At 42.4% G+C, this 27,362-nt stretch overlaps 2 protein-coding genes across 3 annotated transcripts in view; both read left to right on the top strand.

Moving 5' to 3' along the window:
- wrap53 (WD repeat containing, antisense to TP53) overlaps positions 1-7,958 on the top strand; it is a 19,873-nt gene extending 11,915 nt beyond the window's left edge. For both annotated transcript variants that reach the window (XM_044184874.1, XM_044184875.1), the window contains exons 7-11: positions 639-862; positions 2,301-2,512; positions 4,814-4,917; positions 5,208-5,351; positions 6,219-7,958. In XM_044184874.1, coding sequence (XP_044040809.1) covers positions 639-862; positions 2,301-2,512; positions 4,814-4,917; positions 5,208-5,351; positions 6,219-6,444 — 910 coding nt within the window. In that variant the 3' untranslated portion in view covers positions 6,445-7,958. The remainder of the gene's footprint in view (positions 1-638; positions 863-2,300; positions 2,513-4,813; positions 4,918-5,207; positions 5,352-6,218) is intronic.
- A 10,535-nt stretch (positions 7,959-18,493) lies between these two features.
- The window catches only part of efnb3b (ephrin-B3b), a 79,040-nt gene continuing 70,171 nt past the window's right edge, over positions 18,494-27,362 (top strand). Inside the window, exon 1 of the mRNA XM_044184877.1 lies at positions 18,494-19,958. Within this exon, the coding sequence (XP_044040812.1) occupies positions 19,810-19,958 (149 nt within the window). The 5' untranslated portion in view covers positions 18,494-19,809. The remainder of the gene's footprint in view (positions 19,959-27,362) is intronic.

Raw genomic sequence — 27,362 nt, forward strand, 5'->3', positions numbered from 1 at the left:
GGTCACTCAACTTCAGTAGTTTGGAGATATTTTGGCTATTTACAGTCTAATGCAAACTGTGCCGAAGACAAGTGCCAGCTAAGACCGGCAACACCACAAACCTGTTTCATCATTTAAAACAATCACTCGCTAGAACACGCAGAAAGTAATAAATTGCAGTACAATTATAATTGTTTTGAATGTTTTACCTCAGATTTGTGAAATGTTTCACTGTTTGGCAAGTGTTTGTCACGTTCTGACAATGAAGAATAGTTTAAAACCACAATTAATCGTTTGGTTGACATTTATCATGATAAACATTTTCATATCAGTCGATATCGATGATTATCATGATAACATTTTTGGCCGTATCGCCCAGCCCTAGTCACACTATGTTCATTCACTGAATTCATTAAATATGTTCTCGTGCTGAAACTCTGAAATGAGTAATTTCTTAATTGCTAGCTATAAAAAATAAATAAATAAATTGCTCTCAGGGATAATGGAGTCAATCTTCATTGAAGTATTGTCAGCATTTATTGACCCGTGTTACATAATTTGCATCATTCACTCTCTATTCCCTGTTGTCTCTCAGTCCTTTTCCCATACGACATAAATAACTCATTGTTTTTATCTGGCCGCTCACTCCTCTTTCGCAGTCTAGCGAGCAGTAGCCGTGACAACCCAGTCCATGTGTGGGATGCATTTTACGGGGAGGTGCGAGCCAGTTTCCGACCCTACAATCACCTGGATGAGCTGACGGCAGCCCACTCCCTCTGCTTCTCGCCGGATGGAACGCAGCTCTACTGCGGCTTTGACAAAACTGTCAGGGTCTTCTACACTGAGCGTCCTGGCAGAGACTGTGAGGAGCGGCCCACCATAGGTCAGTTATCAACTTCTCTCACACCGTTTCAGCTACTTCATGTAAAACAACTAGTATGGTGCATACTAGTGGTTTTGCATGATGTAGCTGATTAACTACAAATCAAGGATATAATCTTAAACATCAAAATGTGGCTCTTTACATCAAAAGTTCTCTTGAAAGTGGAAATGTATATTAATTGTAACAAATAATGAATTATGAGTTATATAAAATGTTTATCCCTATTTGAGAGCGGGGACTGTTTTGAAAGCTCTCCCTGTTCAAGGCCGCTCCAAAGTCTGAGAGTAAAAAAGAATTTACAAAAAAGAATTGCATTCACAAGCTATGTTCTTGTAAAATCAAACCCACACGACAAACAATAAGTAAACAGGGACGTCAGAGCGCTTCCAGAGCCGAATAGTTACAGCGAATGCCACATGGTCGTAACCAGCCAGCGACCTTTTGTTGCATGTCATACCCATAAATAATCTTTTTTTTTTTTTTTTTTTGTAAACAGGGACGTTGTGAAAAGGATAATGTGAAGTCAATCGTTTCTTGTATTCAAAAAGTTGCTTTTTGGCAGCTGATTGTCACATCTCACAGACTGAAGTGTCCTTGAACAAACCAGCAAGGAGAGTTTTTATTATCTACTTCTGACAAAAAATGAAGGGAACTAAATGTTTACTGTGATGAATTCCAAACTCTGTCACACACTTCAAACACGTTTCACTACGCTGGCAGGTTTTACTGAAGTACTGAAATGAACTGAACCAGTGTTAACAAGCTGAAGTATTCTAAACCACCAAAGTGGTCCTTCAAAATGTCAACAAATAGGGTTTATTTTTCAACTCAAAGGTTGAGTTTTCATATCCTTCATGATTTCTTTTTTAATTATTTATTGCAAACAGTGCTAAGGTATGCAGGTTGAGAGGTTACTTTTCAGTCGGCAACAAACGAATCTGATAACAAATGCAAAATGCCTGAAAAAAGGATTTATTTTAGGTAAACTTCAACTCTGCTATGTTGGCAACTCAGCATCTTGCTCTGGTAGATCATTGCTGTCTATGGTTTGGCTCCATCAGCTCTACTTGATAATTAATAACTGCAAATTATCCAGAAATGTATGGTTAATCTCAAAAACAGGTTATGTGATACATATCAGGACTGTGCCAAACCCTCGCTTCTGCTATTTGGTGCCAAAAACGTGCTAAAAGCCTTTTTTTTTTTTTTTTTTTTTTTTGAAAGAGCATGATTGGGAAAGCAGTAAGCTGTAAAAAGAAACAGATGATCCAAATATGTGTGCTTTGTTGAGAAATATTTTCCTTTTGGAGATGTACTCAGGAATGTAGGAGCTGCCAAAAATGTAACTTTGAGGAGAAGTGATTGGGAGTTGTGTCTTGTGAACCTTTTTAAAAGGCTGAAAGCCCTGCCAAATGCCACTCTCTTGTCTTCACTGCAGTGAAGAAGCAGGGCCAAAGTGGCATCATCTCCTGCTTTGGCTTCAGCCCCTGCCAGTCTGTTTATGCCTGTGGCTCTTACTCCCGCTGCGCTGGCCTCTACTCCTGCCAAGACGGCACCCTGCTGGCTCTGCTGCCGACCCGCCACCACGGAGGCCTCACCCATCTGCTCTTCTCCCCTGACGGCAACTACCTGTACACCGGCGGGCGCAAGGTGAACACACACAAACACACACACTTGCATACAGCAGCATGCAGAGAAGATACCTGAGGGGTAGTAATGCTGCTTAGTTTGAATGATCACACACACACCATCAGTAGGCTTTGTGTGTTAAGTAGGTATCAAATTACTTTGCTCTGTTGCATTGGAAAGGTGGTTTACACAAGCATTATCAAAGCTTTTGGTTAAGAGCTTTATATGCTAAGTTCCTGTCTTGATGGCGTGAGTCAGCATGTAATGAATCTGATCAGGCATTGTGGCATTCCCCCAAAAGTGAAAGTCTAAAGGATTCATTGTGTTTCACAAGGGTGCTGCAGAGGTTTGCCATCACAAGAGCTTGAATTTGCAGCATTACATTTTAGATTTTTATATTAGTTTTTCTTTTTCTCCAGTTCTATATAGTTCTACGGAAGCCTTAAGAGGCAAATGTTTGAGTTAAGAACAGGTGAAAAAGGATAATCTTTCGGGTGTTTCTTAAATTAGTTTTTTGAACGCAAAATATGGCGAGGTAACACAAAACATATTGTGAGGGAATGCAAAAGTAGTCCTCAAAAAAATTCCAGATACCAATTTTAGAGGGGAAACATTCACTGATTAGCTATATGGCGGCCAATATAGTGAATTTTAGACCTTTCCTATGTGGATTGTGCACCGATATGGCTATGCAAAGGTACTCAGAAGGCTGCTTTCTGAAACAAATAACTTTTGTTAAAGAATATTTAAGTTAAATATTTAACATGTTAAATAATTTAACATATACATTGTCAACCAGTTTTGGAAATTAACACTGAGAGAATGAAGAAAAAATTAAATAAATAGCTAAATAAACATTGGCACTTTTTGTTCAGTATCAGTCTATTGCTGACCATTTGAATAAAGAATAAATCAAATAATTCAAATAAATAGCTAAATAAACATCAGCACTGTTTCACACTATCAGTCAATTGCTGAAGTGGCAGAAAATGCCATGGAAATACTCAAGTCAAGTACAAGTACCTCTAAATTGTGCTAAAGTACAGTACTAAATGCACTTACTTACATTCCATCACTGCTCTCGACTAAACCATATATTCTCTAACTTACTCTATCAAGCTATGAGATTCATGCTCCAGCTTTGTTCCGATTCTGAACCATTTTTTCAATTGATTAAATTTCAATCAGAAATGCTTTTTTCTTGCTTATCAGAACATGTCATCTGTAGCAACATTTTGTAACGGTCACTAACATTAACTCATGGTTCACTGCTGCGGAGTCAAAAAATAAACAGCTCCTCTGCTAGAAACATTCAGCGTATCCGGTGAAAAAACAGGCTTCTGATGTTATTTATTTACTTTCCAGCATTGCGTCTCACCAACTAGGTAACAATGTAGCGTGAAGACTCAAACCACCACTGCACCGTCGTCTGCTGAGCTGCAGCAGCTGCTACTGACTGACTAACTATAGCTCCACTACGTCTGCTCAGCTGTGCACACGGCACTCTACTACATGTGCTGCGCGGTGCTGAGAGTATTGTAGCGAGAGTGACGGCCCACATTTCCCAGTATGCACTGCCTAGTGCTGAAAGCAGTTTAAGTTTTTTGTTAGTGTTTGTAATCTGTCTGTGGTTTATGTTGGTAGTCATTTTAGCTGTAGTGGCAACGCATTCTGCTGGATAAACTTTGCAGTGACACCAGTGTATTAATACAAGCCTTTCTTTCTGCCTAATATACTGAGAAAAGAAAACTGTTTTATATCGGCTCATATGAGATAACGTATGCACGAATACCAATATATCTGCGATATGCCCAAATCGACTGATAATATCGGCCAACTGATACATCGGTTGGGCTCTAGTAAAGACTCCATAACCATCAACCTCTGTGTGATTCAGTGCCCTCCATTCATTCCTGTTACCTTATGTCACCCTGTTACGATGAAATATACACTAGTTAAGCATTCCAGGGTCTACAAAGTTGCTCTGTAGCATGCAAGTCACTCTGCCAGTTAATCTACAATTTAGCAACGGGGTCAAGATTACAGATTTACTGTACACTGCAGGTCTATGTGAAATCAATATCAAGACAAAGGGAAGATCTGAATGTAAATTTGTGGTGGTATTGGAAATAACCCACAACGAAAACTAGAAATACACAGATAAAGGCTTTTTATTGATAGTGATTATTTCTACCTAATTTTTTCATTAGAAATTTTTTTGATTTAAAAAAATAACCTCTGTTACCTACATGCAGTCAGCTCTGTAGCCCTGGAAAAAAAGCTTGTGTGTGTGTGTGTGTGTGTGTGTGTGTGTGTGTTTAGGATCCAGAAATCCTGTGCTGGGACCTAAGAGAGCCAGGCAAGGTTGTGTTTTCACTTAAGAGAAACGTGGCCACTAACCAGCGCATCTACTTTGACCTGGACCTGTAAGTTTACTTCACTTACTAGAACTCTACTCTGTGATATGTGTGTGAGCTTGAACTGTGACAAAGAGGTGATACTGCCCTAAAGACCACATAAAATATATGAGCATACTGTCATTCATCCAGTTTTTCTGCATCCTGTCTGTTTACTTAGGCTTACCAATTTCTAGAACTTTCACATGGGTGTATAAATGCTGAGCAGTTATCTGTGACCTGTTGGTACTTGCGTTATGTTGATTGTGTACGGATGTTTTTTTGTTTGTTTGTTTGTTTGTTTGTTTTTTTCTATACAGGTCAGGCAGGTACCTGCTGAGCGGTGACACAGAGGGAGTGGTGTCAATATGGGACACCCAGACAGCTCCTCCTGATAGTAACGAGGAGCTATTGCAACCTCAGCTGAGGTTCCAGACCCACTGGGACTGCACCAACGGCATCAGGTATGATGTTTCAGGTTCAGTAATGATAGGGCAGATAAAATATCAGATTGAAGTTGACCCATTCCCAAAACTGTGTCTGACTGCCATCACCAAGTTTGTTTTTGTCAGGATTACGTGCCATGGAGTAAAAGGGTTAAAAAATCCCATTAGCATTTAATAGTACAAAATAAATTTTAGAAATGGTAGAAACCGAAGCTTCTCAATTGTCCAGGTCATGGGATATCTTGTTGTCAAATACAACCACACAGGTCTATTAGCCCTCAACTAACTTACTATTAAATGGTACAAATAGTCGCACACATTAAGAAGTACGATTTATATTGGACTTCTGTTCAAACAGAAACTGTGTTGCTGTTTTCCTGCCTGATTGTCCTGCTGTGCTGTACTGTTTGGGTCCCCCAATCATTCACACAAAAGCATAGGCGATGCAAACAAATCATCCAAAATATTTTAGATAAGAGAAGAAACAGTTTCCAATTTCAGAGACGTAATATTGCACAACATGCATTATTACTGCTTTGTGAGACGAGAGCAATAATTACAGCTTATGTATGCATTTATAAAAAATCAAGTAAATGGCTCTGTTGCTTAGTAGCAATTCACGTAATCTAATGTGCACAGTGGGTTCTGTGTGGAAGAGATGAAATAGTTGATGAACTAAAGATGTGTCATGACTGTGAATGTGCTACAAATATGTAGAGAATCTGGACTTAATTCACTTGTTTTTGGTCTGTGAAATGCATCACTTATTTCCTCTTAGTGTTTACATCTAAATGTATCTTAAATGAATAACGTGCAATGCTGCAGTGCAAAATACCAGAAATGTCTTCCTCTCCCCCTCTGGTCCTCCATCCTTCTCTTCTACAGTATTCATCCCTTTATGCCATTGTTGGCAACATCTAGCGGGCAGCGTCAGTTCCCGTGGCCTGGGGACAGTGAGGGTGACTCGGCCTCTGACGGCGAGGGAAGTAAAGCTGTGATGTCACCGCAGGAGATCCGTCAAGACAACGCCCTGACTCTGTGGTGGGCCGGGCCGCTCGGCCCTGCCACAGAGGGGAACCAAGAGCCGAGTACAGCGGTGGTGGAGGCCTGAAGCACCTGCCACGTGATATGTATTTCGGGAATGTTTGGTATGGATAAACCCAATTATGGGTCTGTCAGATTCTCTTTGCCATCAGCAACATGAAGTCCCGAGGTGGAAAATTTCATTTCTGGATCATTTCTAAACATCCGGTTACCTTAAACATTAGCATATTTGCAGTCCAAATAAATTTCAGAAATTGAGTCTTAACATATCACCTGCAAGTTTACAGCCTTTACAGACACAGTACTCACACTTGCAAAGTTAAAATTAAAGAATTATGAAACATTGCACATCAGGTTGGAACAGAAACAGGGTTCTGTGTTTGAAGACTTCATTGTTGTAATGCCAATTGGGTAAATAAGAATTGGGACTATATGCCAAGACTCTGGGTCAATGATAAAAGCAAGGAGGTTTTCTTTAAAACCTTACTCTGGTTACATCTTGTGAGTTTCATAATAAGTGGAGCCTGATATTTCTCTTTGTTTTGTTATTTGATTAGTGAACATTTGTTTTGGGTTTTTTTTTTTTTTTTTATCCAGTCAAGATGAAATATAATGAATATTTTATGAAATCTTTGTTCACTTTTTTGTTTATGGGGAATCTACTCCCTGAATTGGATGAATTTGGTCGAATTGAAAGCCTTGACTGTGGTGTGAAGCGGCCCATCAGTGTCTACTGATTGAACCTCCGACCTGAGTTCTGTAGGAGTATTTGTTTACGTGTGTGTGGCTGTAATGCTGCCCCGGAGATTCCTAACTGCTATAGTTACAGTAAAGTGCCATTTGTTCTTGAGCTTTTGCTTTTGTAAACTCATGGGATCTCCTGTTTTTACCTTCTTTTTTAAACTATTGGACGCACCAAGTGTTGTGTCGCTCTGTGCATGCCCACAAATGTATATTTTTGTAAAGCCATGATGATCATTCTAATTTTCCGAATGTATACTCTGTAAGCAGCCAGCTTGTTTACTGTAACCTCATAACAATCTGTGAAAGTCAGTGGGTGCACCTGGAAAACAAGTGATGTCTTGATTATTTTTTTCTACAGATTGTGCTCAGATTACATTTGTACCTGTGTGAGTGGTGATGTGGCAGCACAAAACACATTGTATTTGTATAATTGCATTAATAATGTACTGCAGTGATTTTTTTTTTCTCAATGCTTATGTTGCCATCAGTGGGGTGTGCTTTGCTGTAGAGTTTCTTTGCAGGTTGATCAGAAGGAGGCACAGCACGCTCCAGCCTAAGCCATTTATCTTCAGACACTGAGGAACCTATCAATTTTGAAGCCTGTGTTGATCCAGGTTTTACTTCTTGGCGCTCAAATTTGTTGCCAAGTAATAATAGCTACAATGGTGTAGCTACTGTCACACAATACTACACAAATTTGCTCTACCAGGAAGCATTAGGAACCATGTAGGCCTTGATGTCACATAAGTCTCTAGATAGATGGCTGTGTCCACGACAGGTGGCTTTCTGGTGGTTTTATTCAAGCTGGAGTGAATTAAAAGTATATCTCTTCACAGATTTAGGGTCTTATTAATTTTTTGTCCTTTCTGCTTAAGGCAGAGTTGGATGCCCTGTAATAAATCCCAGATGAATGCAAGATGATGTTACACTCGAGTCAAGAGGCACCTCTTAAACGCTAAAGGGACTTCTGGCTTTCGCTTATGAGATGGAAACTATTCATAGCTTTCACCTCTCCCACACACATTCTGTATGAATACGCACACTCGTGTATTTGATTGTCTGAAACCACAGGGGCACACCGAGCAGAGAGCCAAGTTGGAGAGCCCCACTGTTGTGTTGTGCAGGTTGCTTAGCAACTGTCTCTGCCTTGGGAGAGGAAAGTAGGTATAAAGACGACAAGAAGGAAAATTGGAGGCAGAAAAATTGCCAAACAAGTGTAATAGATAATCCAGTGGTGTGGTGATTGCTATTTGTTTGTCTGATGGTCTGGACTTTTTCTTAATCTCAGCCCTACCAGAGAGTGAAGTGTGTGGTTGGTGATGAGTGAGATGTGGGTCCTTATCACCTCTGGATATCTGCTGTTGGCCATTAGGGACAGAAAGTGGTTACGACACGCTGGCACCGTGAATCAAGTTGACCTATAGACAGTTCCTTGGGTTTGATGTTTACGTTCTGTCATGTAGTATGAACTGTGAGACCTTTCACAGACAGATGTAAGCTTTTCTACATCATATCCAGTCAATAGAACTTGCCTGTGATTGAAAGAATGTCCAATCACTTGATTCAGCAATGATTAAAGGAAGAGCAAGGGGTCTGAATACATACAAAATAAGGTATTACTGTATTTGAATTTTAAAGCTGCTGTAATCAAATCGAAAAGGATAAAATGTGTAACGTGAAAGTGGGTCAACTACAGAGAATTTTAACCCAACTCTGCAGTTCCCCGCAGCTCCACAGAGCATTTAGCCTCTTTTAACTTATTGCAAAGTTAGCGATTAGCTGGTGAACATAGTGGAGCATCTTGCAGCTAAAAAGACACTATTTCCTCTAAGACGTGGAGAGCAAAACGAAGCTAAAAGAAGAGTCAATGTTGGGCTTAAATTCAGTCAGATAAGCATGTCTCCAAATGAATGCCAATGTTGCTCTGTAACTGCTGGATGTGTAACTAGTCAGCTTGTTGCGCTGCCCCCAAGTGGCCAAAAAAACAATGCAGCCTGAATAGTTCACTGAAAACCTTTATGCTTTTATAATTAGGTGAAAACATTTTTGCTCATCAATTTGAGGATACAGGGTGTAGATCGATAACAACAAAAATGTATCTACTTTAAATTAAGCCTATAACAAAGAGTGCAAAAGGTGTCCGTTGTACAGGAGTGATATTGTCATCTGATTAAAAATCTGGGCATTCATCGAGTCAGTGCTGCTCAGCTGTAATATGAGGATACAGTATTTAGCTAAAAAAAGAATTGTTGCAATCAGATTCTCAAAGCTAATCCATTGCACATTAAGACTTTTCAGGCCAACCTTGCTTAATTAATTGCTGTATACCTCTGAAGTGTTCCTAAATGTTAAATTAAGCTTGTATTCTGATTGTCAAAACATTTCCCCCCTAAGCTAAAACCACACCAATTGCATATGATATTGATTTCAATTGATTAAATGTAGTGGATTTCAGTGTTCAAGTCCCATTGTCTAATGATTCGTCAGACTAATTCACCCTGCCAACAATGAAATTCTAGAGGTTACATTGAACAATTGTCACCTTTTTCGTTTTTAAAACGTGTCTAAATGTCGTTTGTATTGAAAATGGTGTGCTTTCAGAAAGCCATGTCCGCCAAACCCTAGTGCTGTCACACAGATGACAGCAAAGCCATTATCTTCATCCCAAGGTGGCTGAAGTGTAGTCTTTCCACTTATGTAGTTAATGAGCCAATCCACATCAAGTGTTCTGTGTTCTGTGCTTCCGTTTATGTCGCATCCTGAGTGAGTCTCCATGGCCTTGCATAAGTGCCTTCCATTAGACAGGCACACACACAAACTTAACAGTCCCAGCGCTCGTCACCAGAGAGTGTGCGGAATAGTAAGTAATGGGATCTTGATATTAAGAAAGACATTTGAAAACAATTATTCAAATGGCTTTCTGCCTGTTGAATCTCCTAATCCCACAGTGAAGCACTCAAGCAAACACTCAGCGGTGTGACCCCGGCTGAATTAGCATGGAGGAAAAGAGCAGCACACAGCTCTGAAGTTTGAGATGCTAAAATGTCTAGACTGCTCTCTGGTTTGTCACTCTTATGTTGCCTTTTGAAAGGAAAAGGCTTTTTATAACATGAAGCAGAGGGAACAGATTTGCTGTAGTTTTTAGAGGTTGTCATACATGGCATTTCTCAAAATGTCAAATGGATGCTCTTTTATCTCCAAGAGACTTTGGATGTGTTTGACAGGCATTTAGCACAGGGCTTCACTCTGACCCGGCTCTGACACACCAGTAGAGTAGAGCTGTTACATCCAGTTTTCTTCAGACTTAATAGGTTATGTGCTGCATATACACAGCTGCCACATTATTTGGTACACCTTTCACTTTACAGCTCAGGCTTTCAGGAAACATGTCACCTAAATTAAGTGTAAAGCATGCAGACAGATCTCAACCTGATCAAATTTGGGCTGCAGTGGGACAAGATTTGGAGCCAAGATGTACCATCAACAAATCTTTGTAAAAGATTTTCTGTGTGATGCTATTGAATCATTAAACTCCACGAGTGAAACATTTCCGTGCCTTGTTGAATCCATGCTTCCCAGATTAGGTTGTGCTGGGGGCAATAGTGGGCTCTGCCTGATACTAGACAGTTGTAGCTACAAGTAATGAAGTGGCCACTGACTGTATATGTTTAACTATCACTTAATCAGTCATCATCCTGGTCATCAGCCTATTTCCGACACCAAAAGGAGGAGGGGTTATCTTCCAGTGTTAGCTCCTGAAGTACACAGCATGAGGCAGGTTTTCTACCTGTTTGACCCCAGTCAGAGCAGTATGAAGCCAGGGACACACAGGGCGGCCTTTAACTTCAACAATTTTGTATTGCACTGTCGTGAAGTTGATGGACTGGGTAGAGACAGAATAGAATGGTCAAAATGGATGCAGCATCCTGAATTTTAGTTCCAAGTGATGGAAAGTAACAAGGCTACTATAGCCTACTTGAGTATTTCTATTTTCAGAGAATTGTAGTGTACTTGACTGATGAAACTTTGCCGATTCAGATTTTACCTAAAAATTCTGATTACAAATATGATGCACTTTTGTAGATCAAACTACCCAACAGTACAGATTAGTTAAAATTAGCTTCACCTCAACTAGCTACAAAATTAGAATGCTCTTTATAGAGTGATGCAACAGTACTATTACAGTAATGTGTATGAAAGTCTAACGAGGCTATTCCAATGCCTAATGAGAGCTTAACTTTAATACTTTAAGTACAGTTTGCGGACAATATTTCTATACTTCTATCAAGCAACATCATGAATGCAGGACTTGTAGTGTAATATTTTAGCCATGCAAATGTTAGCACTCTAAACTAAGATGGTGAACATAGTAACTATTACACTTGCCTAACTTACTTGCTTATTAACATGTTATTGTCAATGTGTGCGTGTTTGCATTCTGACTATAGCATTAAGTCCAAAGCACCACTGTGCCAAAGTACTTCCTTAGAGCGGTGCTAGCGTGGCTGCAGACTGTCTTGTTTTAGTAGTGTCTTGTTCATTTCTTTAGTGTCAGGCTACATGCGTTTCATTCCTGCAGATGATCAATGACGGTTTCTGTTAACACAAGTTAGGATAAGAGCTAAATCCAAAATAGTGAATGTATTCAAAATAAACCCCCCTTCAGTCAGTAGTAGAATGTAATTTTCACATCGCCACATTTTCTGCTTATTATAGATGGACCAGTCTGAAGTTCAGATGACTTGAGGTTGTCCTTACAAAGCCTGAATCTGCAGGGATATTTTTATAAGTCCCAACCAACCCATTTCATCAGCCGCCAAAATAGCTGCGTTCCTATGAGTACATTTCCAGTCCAAAAGGCAGCAGCGGTGATTGACGCGTCCTTGTTCTTTGGTTTACATTAGATGTGGAAATAATTGGCACCTGTATTCCTGCACATGCTCTGAAGCCAGGGAAAAGCACAGCACCAGAGGTTTCATTTCACCGTGGAGTCTGATCCTCCTCTATTCACTCCAGATGTGGAGGCACACACATGAACATCTATATGAAATAGCTGGGAAGATTAACACAGAAAAAAAAGACGTCATATCATCATATTCTACTGTTGCTGACAGGTTGAGATAAGTAGCTCTTCATTGATATTTCTCAAACGAATATATAAGCCCTAATAAATATAGAATATCAATTTAAGATATGTACTAGCATGTGTGCCTCTGCCTTCCCTCTATCCTTCACCTCATCCTCTTCTCATCATCTCATCCTGCTCTCCACACATTCCCTCTGGCGATCCCTGTAGCTACTTATCATGAGGGTGAGCCTATTGAAATACCTTAAGCATCCAGTATCCCAGCTGGCCCTGACAGATTGGATGTGATCTTGGCGGTTTAGTGGGGTGTGTGATGCCCAGGGAGAGTAATTGCTTGCGTAATTGTACTCTGGGGAAAGGTAGAGCAGTAGGGCCTAAATTCATCCTACCTGCCCTCAGGCTGCATGGACAACTCTTGTCCCAGCGTCTGTCCATTCTTTACACCTTTCCATAACCACCCTCCCTCCCTCATTCCCCTCTCCACAGTGGCTGGAGGGGATGTTTATGCAGGAGCCAGTGGTTGAGGAGGCTGGAGGCAGAGTGGTGTCAGGGGGAGCAGGTGGAGCAAAGGACCAGGTCAGAGGAGCTCTGCTAGAACCTGGTCTTTTAGTACCTGGTTTCACTCCTGGGACACAAGGTAATTATTATAAGGGATTTGTTGGGTCTCTGTAATTAATATTAAAAAGAGTACGGCCTAGACCTGCTCTATAGGAAAAGCGCAATGAGATAACTTCTGTTATGAATTGGTGCTATATAAATAAAATTGAATTGAATTGAATTAATTACAGTTGACTGTGATTACTGTTGATGTTTGAAAATCCGTGCTGTGTCGCAATTCCATACTTACTTCGTCGACATGGCCTATATTTTCACTGCTATGCTGACGACACACAACTCTACTTTCACACCAAGTCCTCGGACACTCTACCACCATCCAGTCTGACAGACTGCTTAAATGATATTAATGCTTGGATGACCTGCAATTACCTTAAACTTAATCAGGATAAATCTGAGGCTATCCTCATTGCCTCCCCCAGCCACACTTCGCAAAGTCTCCCATCTAAAATTGGTTTTATTACATCGTTTGTTGCTGAGGTCAAAAATGTTGGTGTAACTTTAAATTCCACGCTCCTTTTTGACACACATATAAAAAACATCACCAAGGCCTTTTTCCACCTGAAGAACATCTCCAGGCTACTCCCCTCTCTTTCCCATTCTGTTCCAGAGACTCTCATTCACGCCTTTATTACATCCCGACTAGATTACTGTAATGCCCTTCTCCTTGGTGTACCCACTCAGGGGTTAAACAGACCACAGTATGTCCAGAATTCGGCTGAAAGAGTTCTCTGCCACACGCGGTCCTGGGAGCACATCGTCCCTACCCTTCAACTGCACTGGTTCCCAGGTAAATCGAGCATTTGTTTTGAAGTACTTCTCCTTTTCTATAAATCCCTCCATGGCTTGGCGCATCCCTACCTATCCAGTCTTCTCCATCCCTACACACCTACTCACTCACTACGTTCCTCTGATGCCCATCTACTCTCCACTCCCCCCCTCTAGGCTCTGCACTATGGGTGACAGGGCCTTCAGTGTGGCTGGCCCCAACCTCTGGAATGCTCTCCCTCAGGGTCTGCGCCAGTGCACATCTGTTGCTTCTTTTAAGTCGCAACTGAAAACTCACCTGTTTAGATTAGCCTTTCCTGGTGCTTCTTAATGTGTATATTATAAATGTATTCTGTTATCTGTATATATATTTCATTGCTGTTGTTATTGTTCTTTGTAATTATCATTATTGTTATTATTTTTCTTTTCACTGTTATCTTTTATTATGTATTGACTGTCTTATCTGGATTTGTTAAATGTCTTTGGGTGACTTGAAAGGCACTTATAAATAACATGTTTTATTATTATTACTATTACTATTACATAGTATGCGTCAGTGGTTACCAACGTGGAGATTGGAAGCCCTCCAAGGGTCACAAGATAAATCTGAGGGGTTGTGAGATGACAGCGAGAACAGAAGGAAAATTATGTTCTGCTAATTCAATTTAGATTATTTTTTCGGACTCCCCAGTGGATGGAGTTGCTCAGTTGCCAAAGGGATGGTTTAATTTGTTATCACGTGACCTTATATGGAATTTAGATAAGACACGAGGAGGAGATTGTAAACCCCGTCTCTGTTTGAGGATGGTCTCTGTCAGGTGTGAATGGCCTCCTTGATTTTTCACCAGCCCTCCTGTGACTCCTGGTCGATGACCTTCCCAGTTGAAGAGACTTGCACTGACGGACGTCAATGAAACTGCGATTTTGGAATGCCACATTCAGTTAAACGTCACAAAGAGAAAGCAAAATTTTTATCCAAATACTTAATATTTTCTTGTTTTCTACAGTGTTTTGCCACAATCCATTGTTTAATTAATTTCCTCCAGCTGTGTGCAGCGTCTCCATTTCTGTGCATTGCATTTGGCATAATAGTGTCCAACAGCACACTCAAAAATCAAGCAGATTTAGTATGCTTGTCTTTGAGCTGTTTTTTTCTGCAAACACACAACATAGACATTCAATTGCACCTGGAACGCTAAGGTTATTTTCAGGTTAGGATTTGAGGTTAAAGGTAGAATTAGAACTAGATTTAGGTAAATCAGGAGAAGGGCTGTCATCAGAGGTTAGAGAATAGTTGTAGTTGATGAAAATTCCTCATAAGTATGGTTAAAGAAGCATAAACAATCACAGACTGCTTAAGTATGCAAATGTCGATAGGTGTGTGAGGGAGATCAACTTTCAGGTACAAATTGTTTACTGATGCAGACTCAGCGAGTCACTCTGTACGATCCATATGTGTGATCTGCACGTCAAATGTTACACAACCCCTCACCTCTCCTCATTTAATCCACCCCCACCCCCCCGTCTCTCTCTGTCACAGGAAGATAAGAGGGTGGGTGTGTGTGTGTGTGTGTATGTGTGTTGGCAGCAGAGGAGTGTTTTCTGCAGCGGGGTGTGTATGTGTGTGTGTGAGAAGTAGGAGGAAGCTCACAGGGACAGACAGATGCTGAAGGATAAAGACGTGCAGCTTTATCAACTGCAAGGCGGGCAAGGGTGCTATGCTCTGACACCGACCCACATCCTCATGCGCACATACACCCACCCACTCACACACACACACACACACACACACACACACACACACACACACACACACACACACACACACATTTCTGTACCACCCTCAGTGTGAATTTCATTCCCATCAGGGTGCATGTTTTCCTGTCTGAGGTCTTTGTATTGCCGCCACCATGGGTGTCTGTGTCGGTTTGTGTGTTTGTGGAAGTGCATGTGTCTATCCTTAACCTTAACCCTTACCACTACATGCATAATGTTTGCCATGCACTTACTGTAATTGCTGATTTTTGCAGCTATACATGCTGTGTGAAAGTGATGCCCTTGCTTGATTTTGTGTAAATGTGTATTTATAGTATATTGTGTGTATGTGTGTGTGTGTTTGTGTGGTGAGCTCTTGGCAGCTGGAGCAGACCGTAGCCAGAGTCACCAGGGAGAGGATGCGGTTATGAAGAAGAGTTGAAGGTCGGTGCAGTAAATGAGGTCAGCATGAATAAATAAACAGTAATAAATACAGACATACCAGCTATGAGTGTATATTAAGCATACAAAAACATCTTCAAACTCCTTCCTTCTGCTCACATATCACTCCAGAAAGTACATTTGGTTATTCAGCACTATGACAGATCTGATGTAGGTGGTATCGTATAGCTCTGCAGTTTTAAAAACTGAGTCATCTTCGACACACACACACAAATGCAAGCGAACGAGAGCCACAAACCAGACAGTTTTCCCACACAGATATATTTCCCAGACGGAGCAGAAGGTTTGTTTTTCATGCCAGCTCCACCTCTGAACTACTGTTGTCTCTAAACCAGTCTGTCTTCCTCCACTACATTTAGCTCTGTCATCTGCCCTGCCAAGGTTGCAAGAGGTCAGCGCAACAGAAACAGCTCCATCTCTGCTCTCTTTTTCTTTCTTTCTCTCTGAGCAGCTCTATAAAATCTCCCTGCTGTATTTGTTTCTTGTTTGGATCTCATAACCTGCAATTACAATTCTTGTTGAAAGCATGCTGTAATTTTGCATTGCAAAAGAAATGTCTGCACTTTTGTCGTACTTGCAGATTGTCCTTCAGCCTACAGACCATGGTTTGAGCCCCTGTAAGAGCACATATCTCTGCTGAAGTGCTTTTGAGCAAAACACTGAAGCCTTGCCAACTTCAGGTCTGCTGCTCTTGTGGACCTTCTATCATTTTTGTTCCTCCCTCCCTATGCTCTCCTCTATCTCTGTCTCACTTTCATTTCCTTTCTCTCCCTGGCGGTGCAGGAACAGCAGGAGGTGTTCATGGTGCATCAAGTTTTTCCTCCCTCTGTTGTTTTTAAGTGAAACAGTTTCAATGAAAAGTATTAAGGGCGTCTTAACCTCCTTGTTTCTCTCTCTCCGTGTGTTTCTGGAAGTGTGTTGTACTGCAGCTACAGTTTGGGGAACTCATGGATTTCTATGCTGAAGCATTGCAGGCTGGGCTGAATCCTAAGCTTCTGCACATAATGAATTTCATAGTTGAAAATGTCACATGGGCACTATTCACATTTGGACAGTAAAATTACAAAGTCTGAGAAAATGTTTTACCTTCTTAAAATGGCAGAAAAAGAATAAATAATGTTTTGTTTCAGTTAATGTAAGTAAAAACGTGCATAAATTAGCACTTTTATAAGATTGTGTAGTTAAGGACAATTTTCAGAAGAAAAGGAGCAGCCAAATGCATCTCATAATTTTTAAAAGGGTACTCCAACGATTTAGCATTGCACTTCCATAAATTTTGGGGGCTCACAAGTACAGATTAAAAAGAATGAATGGTCAAAAGTGGAGCAGCAGTGGCCCACTTCTTTCAAATCTCACACCTCCAATTTGTAAAACAGGCTCACTGTTAAAAAGTTTCGAGTTTCAAGCCCAAAGCCAAGATAACCCTGATGATGTCATTGTTTTTTGGGGGGGGGGTTACTCTGCAATTTCCCTCCAGAGCCACAGAAGACATTATACAACTGTTTTTATAGGCTGAGTAGTTCTTCACGAGTAAACTGAACTTCACGCGTAAAACTGGTGGAGTGCTCCTTTAAGGACATCTAAGTTTGTGTCTCAATTGTCTTGTAGGTTTGATTGTCAACAGAACAATGTGTGAAAGCAGGAAAACACACGTTTTGTTTCTCAGGTGCAGCTCTGGAAAACGAAAAAATCACAGAGAGTGTGGGGTGGATAGAAAGTAGGTAAAACTCTAACATTGTAGGATATAATATAATTTCATTTGTTGCTGTTTTTTGGTAGTGGCCTGGCAGGCTGCACCATCTCTCTGACATACAGTGTAGTCAGGATCATGCACTGTATCTACCACATGGTGGCAGTCCAGTCACAGTTTTGACAGTCCTCTATTCCCCATCTCATACATGTTTCTGTGTGTGTGTGTGTGTGTGTGTGTGTGTGTGTGTGTGTGCTATAGTGTATAAGTGAATCAGTGTCAGTGTTCTTGGCGACCTGGGCCTCAGTGTAAACACTAGTGTGTGTGGCCCTCAGCAGGGCCCGTCACCCGACTCGTCCTGTACCTCATCAAGCTGAATGGCCCACTTTGAAGTGTTGGTGCTGGATGCTGGGACGCTTTCCCTGCTCTGTCAACAGGACGACACCGAGAGAGAGGGCCACATCCTCCCACACAGAGAGAGAGGGATTCTTTTTGTTTAGACTGGGCTGCAGACTTATGAGGTGAATCCAGTCCAATGATCGGGCCTGACATCATTCTTTTCAAGGAAGTATTTTTTCTTACATGGTCAGCAATAGTTTCCAAAAATATGCAAGTTCCTCATAGTGAGACTGTGTAATTCTACTTCTATTCAAATACTATCATAATATCCCTTTAATACATCTATAATGAGGCATATTTCATCTCTAATTGACCTTAAATACTCCTACAGTGACTTATAGCTGTGCTGTGATATTTGTATAATATCCTTTTAAAATTCCAGCTGGATTGTTTTCAGTACAACCATCTTCCAGTGCCACAAGTGATGCCCCCGAAATGCATCATGGAGGGCGCTCTTGCTCTTCCATCACAGCGTTGAGCAGAGGAGGACGCACGTTGGTGAGCGTCTAGAGAAGTAGTGGGGGTCTTTTCGGCGTTTGAAAGGAGGCAGAATAGAGCGCCAGGGAGTCCAGAGGTCCGAGTCGGGGGCCCCCTGAAACCCAGAGAGGAGGAGGAGAGAGGAGGTGCTGAAAGGGACTCGATACCGCCCCCCCCGAAAAAGCCTGGAAGAATTGCGCTCCGGTAGTGCACCCTGCCTGCCAGTCGGAGGATGGGGATTTTTTTCCCATTCATCCACGTCCCCCCTTTCCCTCCTCCTTCTCTCAAACAAGCCAGTCGGTCTGTCAATGTGCTGCGAACATTAGGGCAAGTCAAACCAGTGGGATTTTGAGGCAGAGAGACGGATAACGAATGAAGCGCTTTCCTCTGGCCGAGAAGCGACGCGTCCCGCTCTCCAAATGATGCGCTGCATCAGATAGGCGTCAATTTCCAGCGAGGACTGATGCTCACAACTCGCATCTTATTTTTTAAAATCACTTCACAAGTTTCACCTTTGTGCGACATTATTAGAGTGGAGATGCTTTTCTAGCTCTTTGGTTTGTTTCTCTCAGTTTTCTTGTGTTGTAGCTTGAATTGATTCTTGGACTTATCATCGATTTGGAGCCTGGTTTCTTTTTACATTTTCAGCGAATCCGCTGCTGAAGGATTTGCGGATTTACAACCCGTGTTCAACCTGTGTATTTTACAAAGAGGAGAATAAGGATTGCAATGCGCATTGACTAAGCCCACCGAGCATCAACATGTCTTTATGAGGATGGAGCCGTGGACACGAGTGACATCTTTTCCATTTTAAACGCTTTATCTTCACAGTTTTGGCCTGATCTCGACTGTTTCCTTCTAACAGACTGACAATATTTCTTTTCTTTGCCTGATATGTTGGGAGGTAGATCTTCTTGCTAGAAAACAAGGTAATGGGAGAGAAATCACACAGAGTCGGCACAGAGAACAAGGGAACATTGTTCGGAAAAAGACAATTAGGACGCACCGAAAGGCAACAGAAATAGCTCCTGGGTGGCGATACATTCTTTTTTACAAAATTCGATTCAGTGGAGTTATATTTGAGCTGAGGAGCACTGCTTTGGAAAAAAAGGAGGACTAATGACAAATTAATGGGAAAGTCATGGGATTGGCACTGAAATAGTACGACCGTGGACGCGCAGAAAAACCGTCGTTTTTTTGAGATCCAGACGCACGGATTGAACAAGTTTCTCCTGCACATTTCAGAGTCTGGTTTTGGTTTGATCCAGTACAATTTGACGAACTGTGGATCCATGAGGTTGTATGCAGCAGGCTTTCACTTCTCACTTTGACTGCCTCTACCTATAGCCTGATCGGCTATAGTCGCACATCCATTGTTTTGATCGTCTCCTTGCAACAGCATTGAAACCACAGAAAATATTGCCCATTTCTTTTAAATGGGGCTACATATGCTGGGTGTCAGGGTTGAAATGGCGTGTCGAGGAAGTGGGAATGGATTGGGGATCCTGCTGGTATTCTTACTGGATTTACTGGGGACAACGGCCAGCAATATGGAGCCCATCTACTGGAATTCCCTGAATGAAAGGTAAGAGCAGTGCTCACTTGCAGACCTTAAAATTTCACTGGTTGCCTCGTTGCAGGTTTGAACTTGAAGTTTTCAGCCCACGCTAGAGGGGGGGAAAAAAACCTGACTGAATAATGAGTTTAATTGCATGTTCGTGACATGCAACTTCTGCTGAGAAGAGAGGATTTAGGCAACATTTAATGAATGTAATGAAAGTAACTCTTAGTGCACTATGTGCTATTTTGCATTTTCTCCCCACAATAACACCATTCCGTCATTACTGTCTGCAGTCGAACGGGTTCAATATAAACAGTGACATTTAAATAAATGTATACACTTTGAGCTGACACAGGCTGCTCTGTTTCACAGCTGCTCTGAATTTGTCACACTCACGTTGATTATTGTGGATAATCCAGCTGTAGTTATTATTGGTAAAGTCCCTGTAAGCTCGAAAAGATAGAAGCTGTGTGTAGGATAATAAAGACGTGTGTGGAGCTCTAATTGCTGTTGCTGGATGACCTTGATTAAAGTCTAGGCCCCGATCCCCGCAGGCCTCTCGAACACCCCCCCCCCCCGTCTGCCCACTCGGCCACGCTCGTTTGCATTTTTCCCTTCCTCTGGAGAAGGTGTCAGGCATTAGCTGAGGAAATGTCATTTTAAACACCTCTCGGCCGTCCGGCCTTAACGACCGCTTTTCTCACACCTCTGCCAATTTCCCAGTGTCTGAATAGACGCCCGGTGGCGGGGAGGGAGGCCTAACAAGGCGGCTTGTGTGGGGGGTGACACCAGGCTTCAATTCTGCAAATCATGACTACATTTCAGGGGACAAACTGGAACAATGATATTTTCCAGCTTAGTAAATAGCATATGTAGGCCACCAAACTATCAGCTTGAAGGGAACACTGGTCCTGAGTAGCTCCTATTTCTTTGTAACTTTGCCTACATTGCTCACTTTATAATACAAAAAACTACAAAAGCAAATTTAGACTCATTTAGGCTTGCTTTAGGCAGCCTACCAAACCTTGCCATCCCCAGCTCACACCCATGCCAGGGGCTTTCTCAGAGACTAACAGGTTTTTAATGTGTCCATGTGCTGTAGGCTATGGCCTGCCCAGTTTCTCCCCTCTCCACAGATGTGACTGTGCGTGGGCCCCCGCTGTGGAGCCAGGCATGAAGCCCTTAATGAGGGCTTTTTGTCAGCAGTGGGTGGATTCACCCAACAGGGAGTAGAGTTGGACACGGGAGGGTAATTTTCACTGAGAAGCTAACAGCCTGGGCTTTTGAGGCCTTACAGGTGATTCCACGCCATTGTCTACTAATGGAGTTTAGTGTTAGGTGGGTGTCAGGGCTTAGAGAATGGGCCTGGCTGGCAATTAGAGGGGAGGTGGCTTTGACACCAGACTCCATATTCATTTCCACAGATTTGCTCAGTCATATTTAAAATACAAAGCCTATTGTATACTATGAAGCTTATTCATGAAGCTTACTATTCATAGTTAATCAGCTTAGTCATTCCTCCAGTTTATTTTCTTGGCCCTTTTACACACTTCCATGTACTTGTTTCTCTGTCTCTAGATGACAGGAGCAGTACTTGAGTTTCAGCTGCCTCAGGGCAAAATAGGTTTTGGCCCTGGGCTGAAATATGTTAAGAGCCCATGCTTGTCCAAATAGTGCACATCTTCCAAGGACAAAGTCCTGAGCCCACACACATCTGGTTTGTACTTCTGAAATGAGGCGAAAAGTAAGCAGAAGCAGTAGTCTGAATCAATCAGGTGCAGGAGCGCATGTATGGTTCACATCTTGTCTGTGTAGCAAATGGACTGTCACGTTGTTAACCTCTAGACCTCTGCTGGATGTACTGCTTTGAAGTTTAGACCGTCCACCTGCAGCTTCCCTCCACCTCTCCTCCCATCTTTCTTTCCACCTCTGTGAGCAATCTGCAGCTCCTTCTCTTCCTCCCCCTCTCTTCCCTTCTCTCTTTCACACCTTTCACCCTCTTATATTTTTCTTCCTCCCATGCTATTCCAATGCCTTCTTTCTGTCCCGGCTTCCTCCGCCATCCCCGCCCTTTTCTTTTCTTCCTGTCACTTTCCGCCTGTCTCTATCTCTATCTCGCTCCGCCCCCCACCCCTGCCCACCCCCCTCCTCCAGTGCAGTGACCAGACGTAGCAAATTGGAAACATGTGTCGCATCCAGCCACTAATTATAGCGCTACAGCAGCCACTGACGCACTCAAAGATGTGTTAGGAGTGACAGAGGTGAGGAGTGGTGGATACACATTTCACAGACTCTACCTGATTAATTCCTGGAATACATAATAAATAAAATGATGATGAAAGTTGCAGTAAAGTATCAAAATGCTTACGACCATCAAGTGCTGCATCCACCCTTTTATTGACTGCTCCATCAGTTGAAATTACTACGGCCCGGCAGAAAGAAAAGAGACAGAGGTGTGCAGGGAGGAATAGAAACAGAAACAGGTGCCAGGGGGTGAATGAGAAACAGAAGGAGCGGTAGAGAGAGCAGAGTGGGGGTAGAGACAGTCCTAACCCTAAGTAAATCAATACCAGTTAAGTCTCAAGTGCCAATACAGGTTCTGCTTGAGGAAGAGAGAACTGAACCAGAACGATCACCTTGGGAAGAGCTTCCCCCTCAGACATACATTATCCTTATCTCAGCATCTCCTATTATCGGCCTTACACGGGTGCCCTAATGAAAGATCGACTCTCACATTAAGGCTCAGGAGTTTGAGGGGCGGCTGAAGTGGACAGGGTGCTGGGGTGGCAGGTGACCCACACACACATGGGATCAAAGACTGTAGGTCACATTGGTGGACCCACCACACACACACACACACACACACACACACACACACACACACACACACACACACAGAGAGAGAGAAAATGAATTCAAATAGAGAGAATGTTGGCTCTTGTCACACCCCTGATCACAGCATATGGAGTTTTGTAGTTTTTGGCCCTTTTGCAAGCTTGATTTCAGTGTCTGTTCTTAAGGCCAAAACCTCTCATTCACCCCTCCCTCCGCTCACACTTTCTCTCTTCCTCTTTTTCTCTCTTTCCATGCTTTAGTAAACGGCTGTAGATTATTGTAAACGGCTGCTGAGGGTGGGCGTCTCCTTGCTCGGCACTCGCGGTGACTTGTAATACAACTATTCCCCCGAAGATCCACATTAAAATTTAATCCCCCCTTCCCGTTTCTCAATAATTCATTAATCGCCGGCTAATTGGTGCCGGATAAAAGACTAGCTAACTAGGCTAAGTGTTTCAACTACAAAAACCCAGAGAAAAGACTCCTAAAAAAAAAAAAAAAAAAAAAAAAAAACCCACTGGAAATCTTCTTGGCGAGGGCATTCTGGGAATGAACACACGGAGTGGAATAAGTGTTAGTAGGTCAAACAGGGTGTCATATCAAAGGAGCAGCATTCCAACACCCGTTTATTGATTTGTATATATTCGAAACTCCACACCTGGTTTCACCCCTGTAAAATCCAGCTGTAGGTTTCTCCTTCATGAATAATGCATTTGTGCACCAAGGCTTTTCTGGGCTGTGTGGATAAGTAAGCAGGAGCCTGGTAAGCCTACACGCATCCTTAGGCTAAATGATTAGAGAATATCAATTGGCTAGTTTTTTTTTTGTTTTTTTTTAGAAGCGAGGGAGTGTAAAAACAAGAGAAGGAATGTAGTGGAGAGAAGAAGAGAAGGAAAGAAAATGAACCATATTGCTCGAGCTGCCTGCTTGCTTTAACAGGCAGTGCCCCCCCAGCTCTCCCTCACTCTCTTTCTCTTCCTACCTCCCTCTCCCTTGGTGAAAAAGAGGAGTGTGTGTACGTTTACGAGCTGAGAGCAACAGGAGCTGTGAAAAGAGGTTTCAGCTGATGTGGCAGAATGGAAAGGCCAGAAGAAGGAGAAGGAGAAAGGCAGCCAATCCGGCAAGAGGCTAGAATCTTTTTCTTTCTTGCTTTCTTTGGGCATTGCAGGCAGGCAGATCGACACACAGGTATGCGGTCGGACTGTGAAAATACAGACATGTGAACAGACAGATCTACTGCAGCCGCACGCTCTCAACAGATGCCTGCATACATACACATAAATGAGCCTCAGGGGGCTCGACCTCCCCTCCCATCTATGCCGGACACGCGTGTAAAGAGTGTGTGGTCCTAATGTATCTCCTTTGTTGCATGTGCGAGTGAGCATGAAACACACACTGCTACAATGAGACGGCAAGCGCAGGAGGGCAGATGTGCGCACACACACATATTCGCGCACACAGGAGAGGCGAGGAAATTGGCAGGCGTCACGGACTGTTGTTTCACTCGGAATTCATTCATTATTTTATCACTCGATTATAAGTTTATTTGGCAGGGGCAGTGCACATTCATCAACATCATAACAGCTATAAAGCGGTGTTGTAAATATGCTGGGGTTAGCGAAAGAACTAATTTACTTCCCCAGTCCCTGGGGCTTTAGAAGTGACTTTGGGATTTTCGTAATTGTTAAAAGTGCTGATGATTAGGATGAAGGAGATTAAAAGCGTGTGGCTGGCTGAGCTAGTTCAGAATGTTGGAACACATGCAGAAACAAGCAACTTTCTTCCCTGGAAACATTAGCATGCACACAAACACACGCACACGTTTGTTTCACTATCCCCGTGGGGGACAGTCATTGCCTAGCCCCTAACCTTAACCATCACAACTAAATGCCTAACCTTAACCCTTACCTGAACCCTAAAAGTCTTAACCCTCAAAAAGCAGTCTCTACCCATGGGGACCTCAATTTTTGTCCCCACAGTGACACAAGTCCCCGTGGATTAGTGTGCATTCAGGTTAAAGTCCCCCCCGGGATATAAGAACATGAAACACACACACACACACACACACACACACACACACACACACACACACTTACACATTGGGCCTCTCATTAGCTTGCTTCACAGCACACCCTGGCTAAGCAGGATCATCCAATCCTCCTGGCAGCATTTGGACTGGGCCAGGGCAATCCTCCTCCCCCCGGGTGACACAGACAAGCGGACTGGTTGGATGAGAAGCCGGTATGAAAGTGTGTGTGGACTTTATAGGCCAGAGGGGTGTGCCATGTCGAGGCAACCTCTGTCGCACTGTTCATCACCTTCTCTATCCTTTCTTTTACTTACATTCCAGTCTCTTAGCTTTTAGCCCTTTCTTCTTCCTCCTCTTCTGTCATCCCTCCATCCTCCCATCTTTGCTCTTCAGTTTTGTTTAGGCTCAGTATCACGAGACTCCCAGCTCTGCTGCTGCTCTGCACATCTCCACAGCAGCGGGAGGGAGTTGACGCTGTTGTCATTTCGTGTGTGTGTGTGTGTGTGTATGTGTGTGTGTGTGGATTCTGGTTTGTCACAGAGGATGTGCTGGTATGTGTGTGTTTATGGCATGAATACTAAATTGCGTGTTAAGATCTGCTAGCTGTAAGCTGTTCTGATGTATGCCATGTGCACTTGCACTGCACAAAGTCTCCTTCTGATAGTCTTTTTTTTTTGTCTGTAATTGAGTCGTAAAGCCTCATTCTCTCAAAACAAATGAAAAAATCTGCCAATGCAATAAGATTAATCCAACCTGTTTCCAATAAAAAAATCAACTTGTAAGTATTTTCTTCAATTAAGTTGAAATTGTCTTGATTTCAGTGCAGCAACTTGTATTATTAAGATACAATCAATAATGGAAAATGATTTTCACTGGAAAACAAGTTGAAATATTCTTAGTGTTTTAGCAGATTGTCACTTTTTTGAAGAAAAGAAGATTTTAAGACAGAAATCACTTGATTAGATGGAGAGTTTTTGCAGTGTGTTTGTGTCTGTCTTTTCACACCTGCTCTCCCCTCAAGGGATTCCATTATGCATTCCTCTTTTGCATTACCCTATACACGGTTATGGAGAACTTGTAAAATGCAAAACAAAGACAAAAAACGTGTTGTCCTCTTATCTCCCAGTCACTTGCTCAGCAGCCAGAGTTCATTCCAGTTTCAGCCTTTGGGTCCCGTCATTTTCATCAGCATTGAAACTCCATCACTCCCCTTTCGCTGTCTGCCAGTGGACGTCAACACCGCGCTTTGATTGGACACTGGCCCAAAATGGTTTTGTAACTGAATTTTAAAGAGACAGGGTGTGTGTCTACACAAGAGAGACAAATGAGTGGGTTTGGTGGTGAACAGCTGTGCCTTGTCACAGCTGAAGTTTTGGCAAACATCTTTGACCGATATGAGCAAGGGGGCAGAAATAGAAGAAGTGGGTGTTGTCAGGATGAGACGAGGGAAGGTTAGGGGAGAGAGGAGGAGATCAGAGAGCTGGCAGGGTCAGAGAAGGAAACAAAAAGCATGAAAGACAGTGAGGGAAGGCGAGTTAAAAGAGAGATGGATGGTTTGGGAGCGCGGCCGGGTTTGACAGTGGTACTGGCTGATGTGACACAGCCCAGACAGGGAGAGTGACTGATGATCTATAGGTCACCACCATGACTAGCTGCTTCCTGCTCGCATACAACCGAGCCGGCCCCTCATTCCTCATTACTGACACGTCCCATAATATTTATCCCTGTGAAGTCCAGCATGAAACCTGGTAAGCTTTAAAGGAATTCATTTACTTTTGGGGCAGAATGAGCTCTTTGATCAACTTTGCGTGGAGTGAATAAGAGACTGGCAGCTGTTTCCTCTCTGTATTTACTACAATTCACGTGATAAGATGAGATGCAGCAAACACACAGTGCGCTTAAACTTCACGCACAGTATGCAGGAATCACAGAGGCAGAATTGATGCCAAAAGCCTTGTAGCAGAACAATGTGTTGATAGACTTAATTTGCCAAAAGCTAAATCAATTCCTTTAAAAGAAAGCTCTACTGTTCCACTGTATAATCAATATTTCAAGTTCATTGCACTCCAGGAAGAAGTGTTGTAATTTACATTTATTGGTGAACCCACCTTTTCTCAACCCACCTCGCCTACTTCTACTTCAGTTTTTGATTTTCTGCATTTCACAAGAGAATGTGTTGCCATCAGCTGTGTTGTGTGTAGGCGAAAAGAGGGATAATGATACAGTGAATGCAAGACACCAAGTTTCTCTGTAAGAGTCGTGCTTCTTATTCAAAAGTCAAGTTTCATTCTGGTCTATTGAGGCTACAGTCAAATAGTGTCTCTGCCTCATCTTGTTGGATTTTTGCTGTGCGATTGTTGGTGAGTCTAAGAGTCCTCGCTCTTTGATTCTACGAAACACACTCCAAAACCTGACATTCGCCAGGATGCTTTCCTTTTATTGTACTCCATTGTAGCTGAAGTGGAACACAATCTCACTAAGTCATGTCAGGAATAACAAAAATACACATTCAAACAACAAAATGGACCTAGAAATGCAAGGCACACAGCCGGTAGCTGCTTTTG

The sequence above is a fragment of the Siniperca chuatsi genome, linkage group LG22, assembly GCF_020085105.1.
Source record: "Siniperca chuatsi isolate FFG_IHB_CAS linkage group LG22, ASM2008510v1, whole genome shotgun sequence".
In the NCBI taxonomy this organism is placed as follows: domain Eukaryota; kingdom Metazoa; phylum Chordata; class Actinopteri; order Centrarchiformes; family Sinipercidae; genus Siniperca; species Siniperca chuatsi.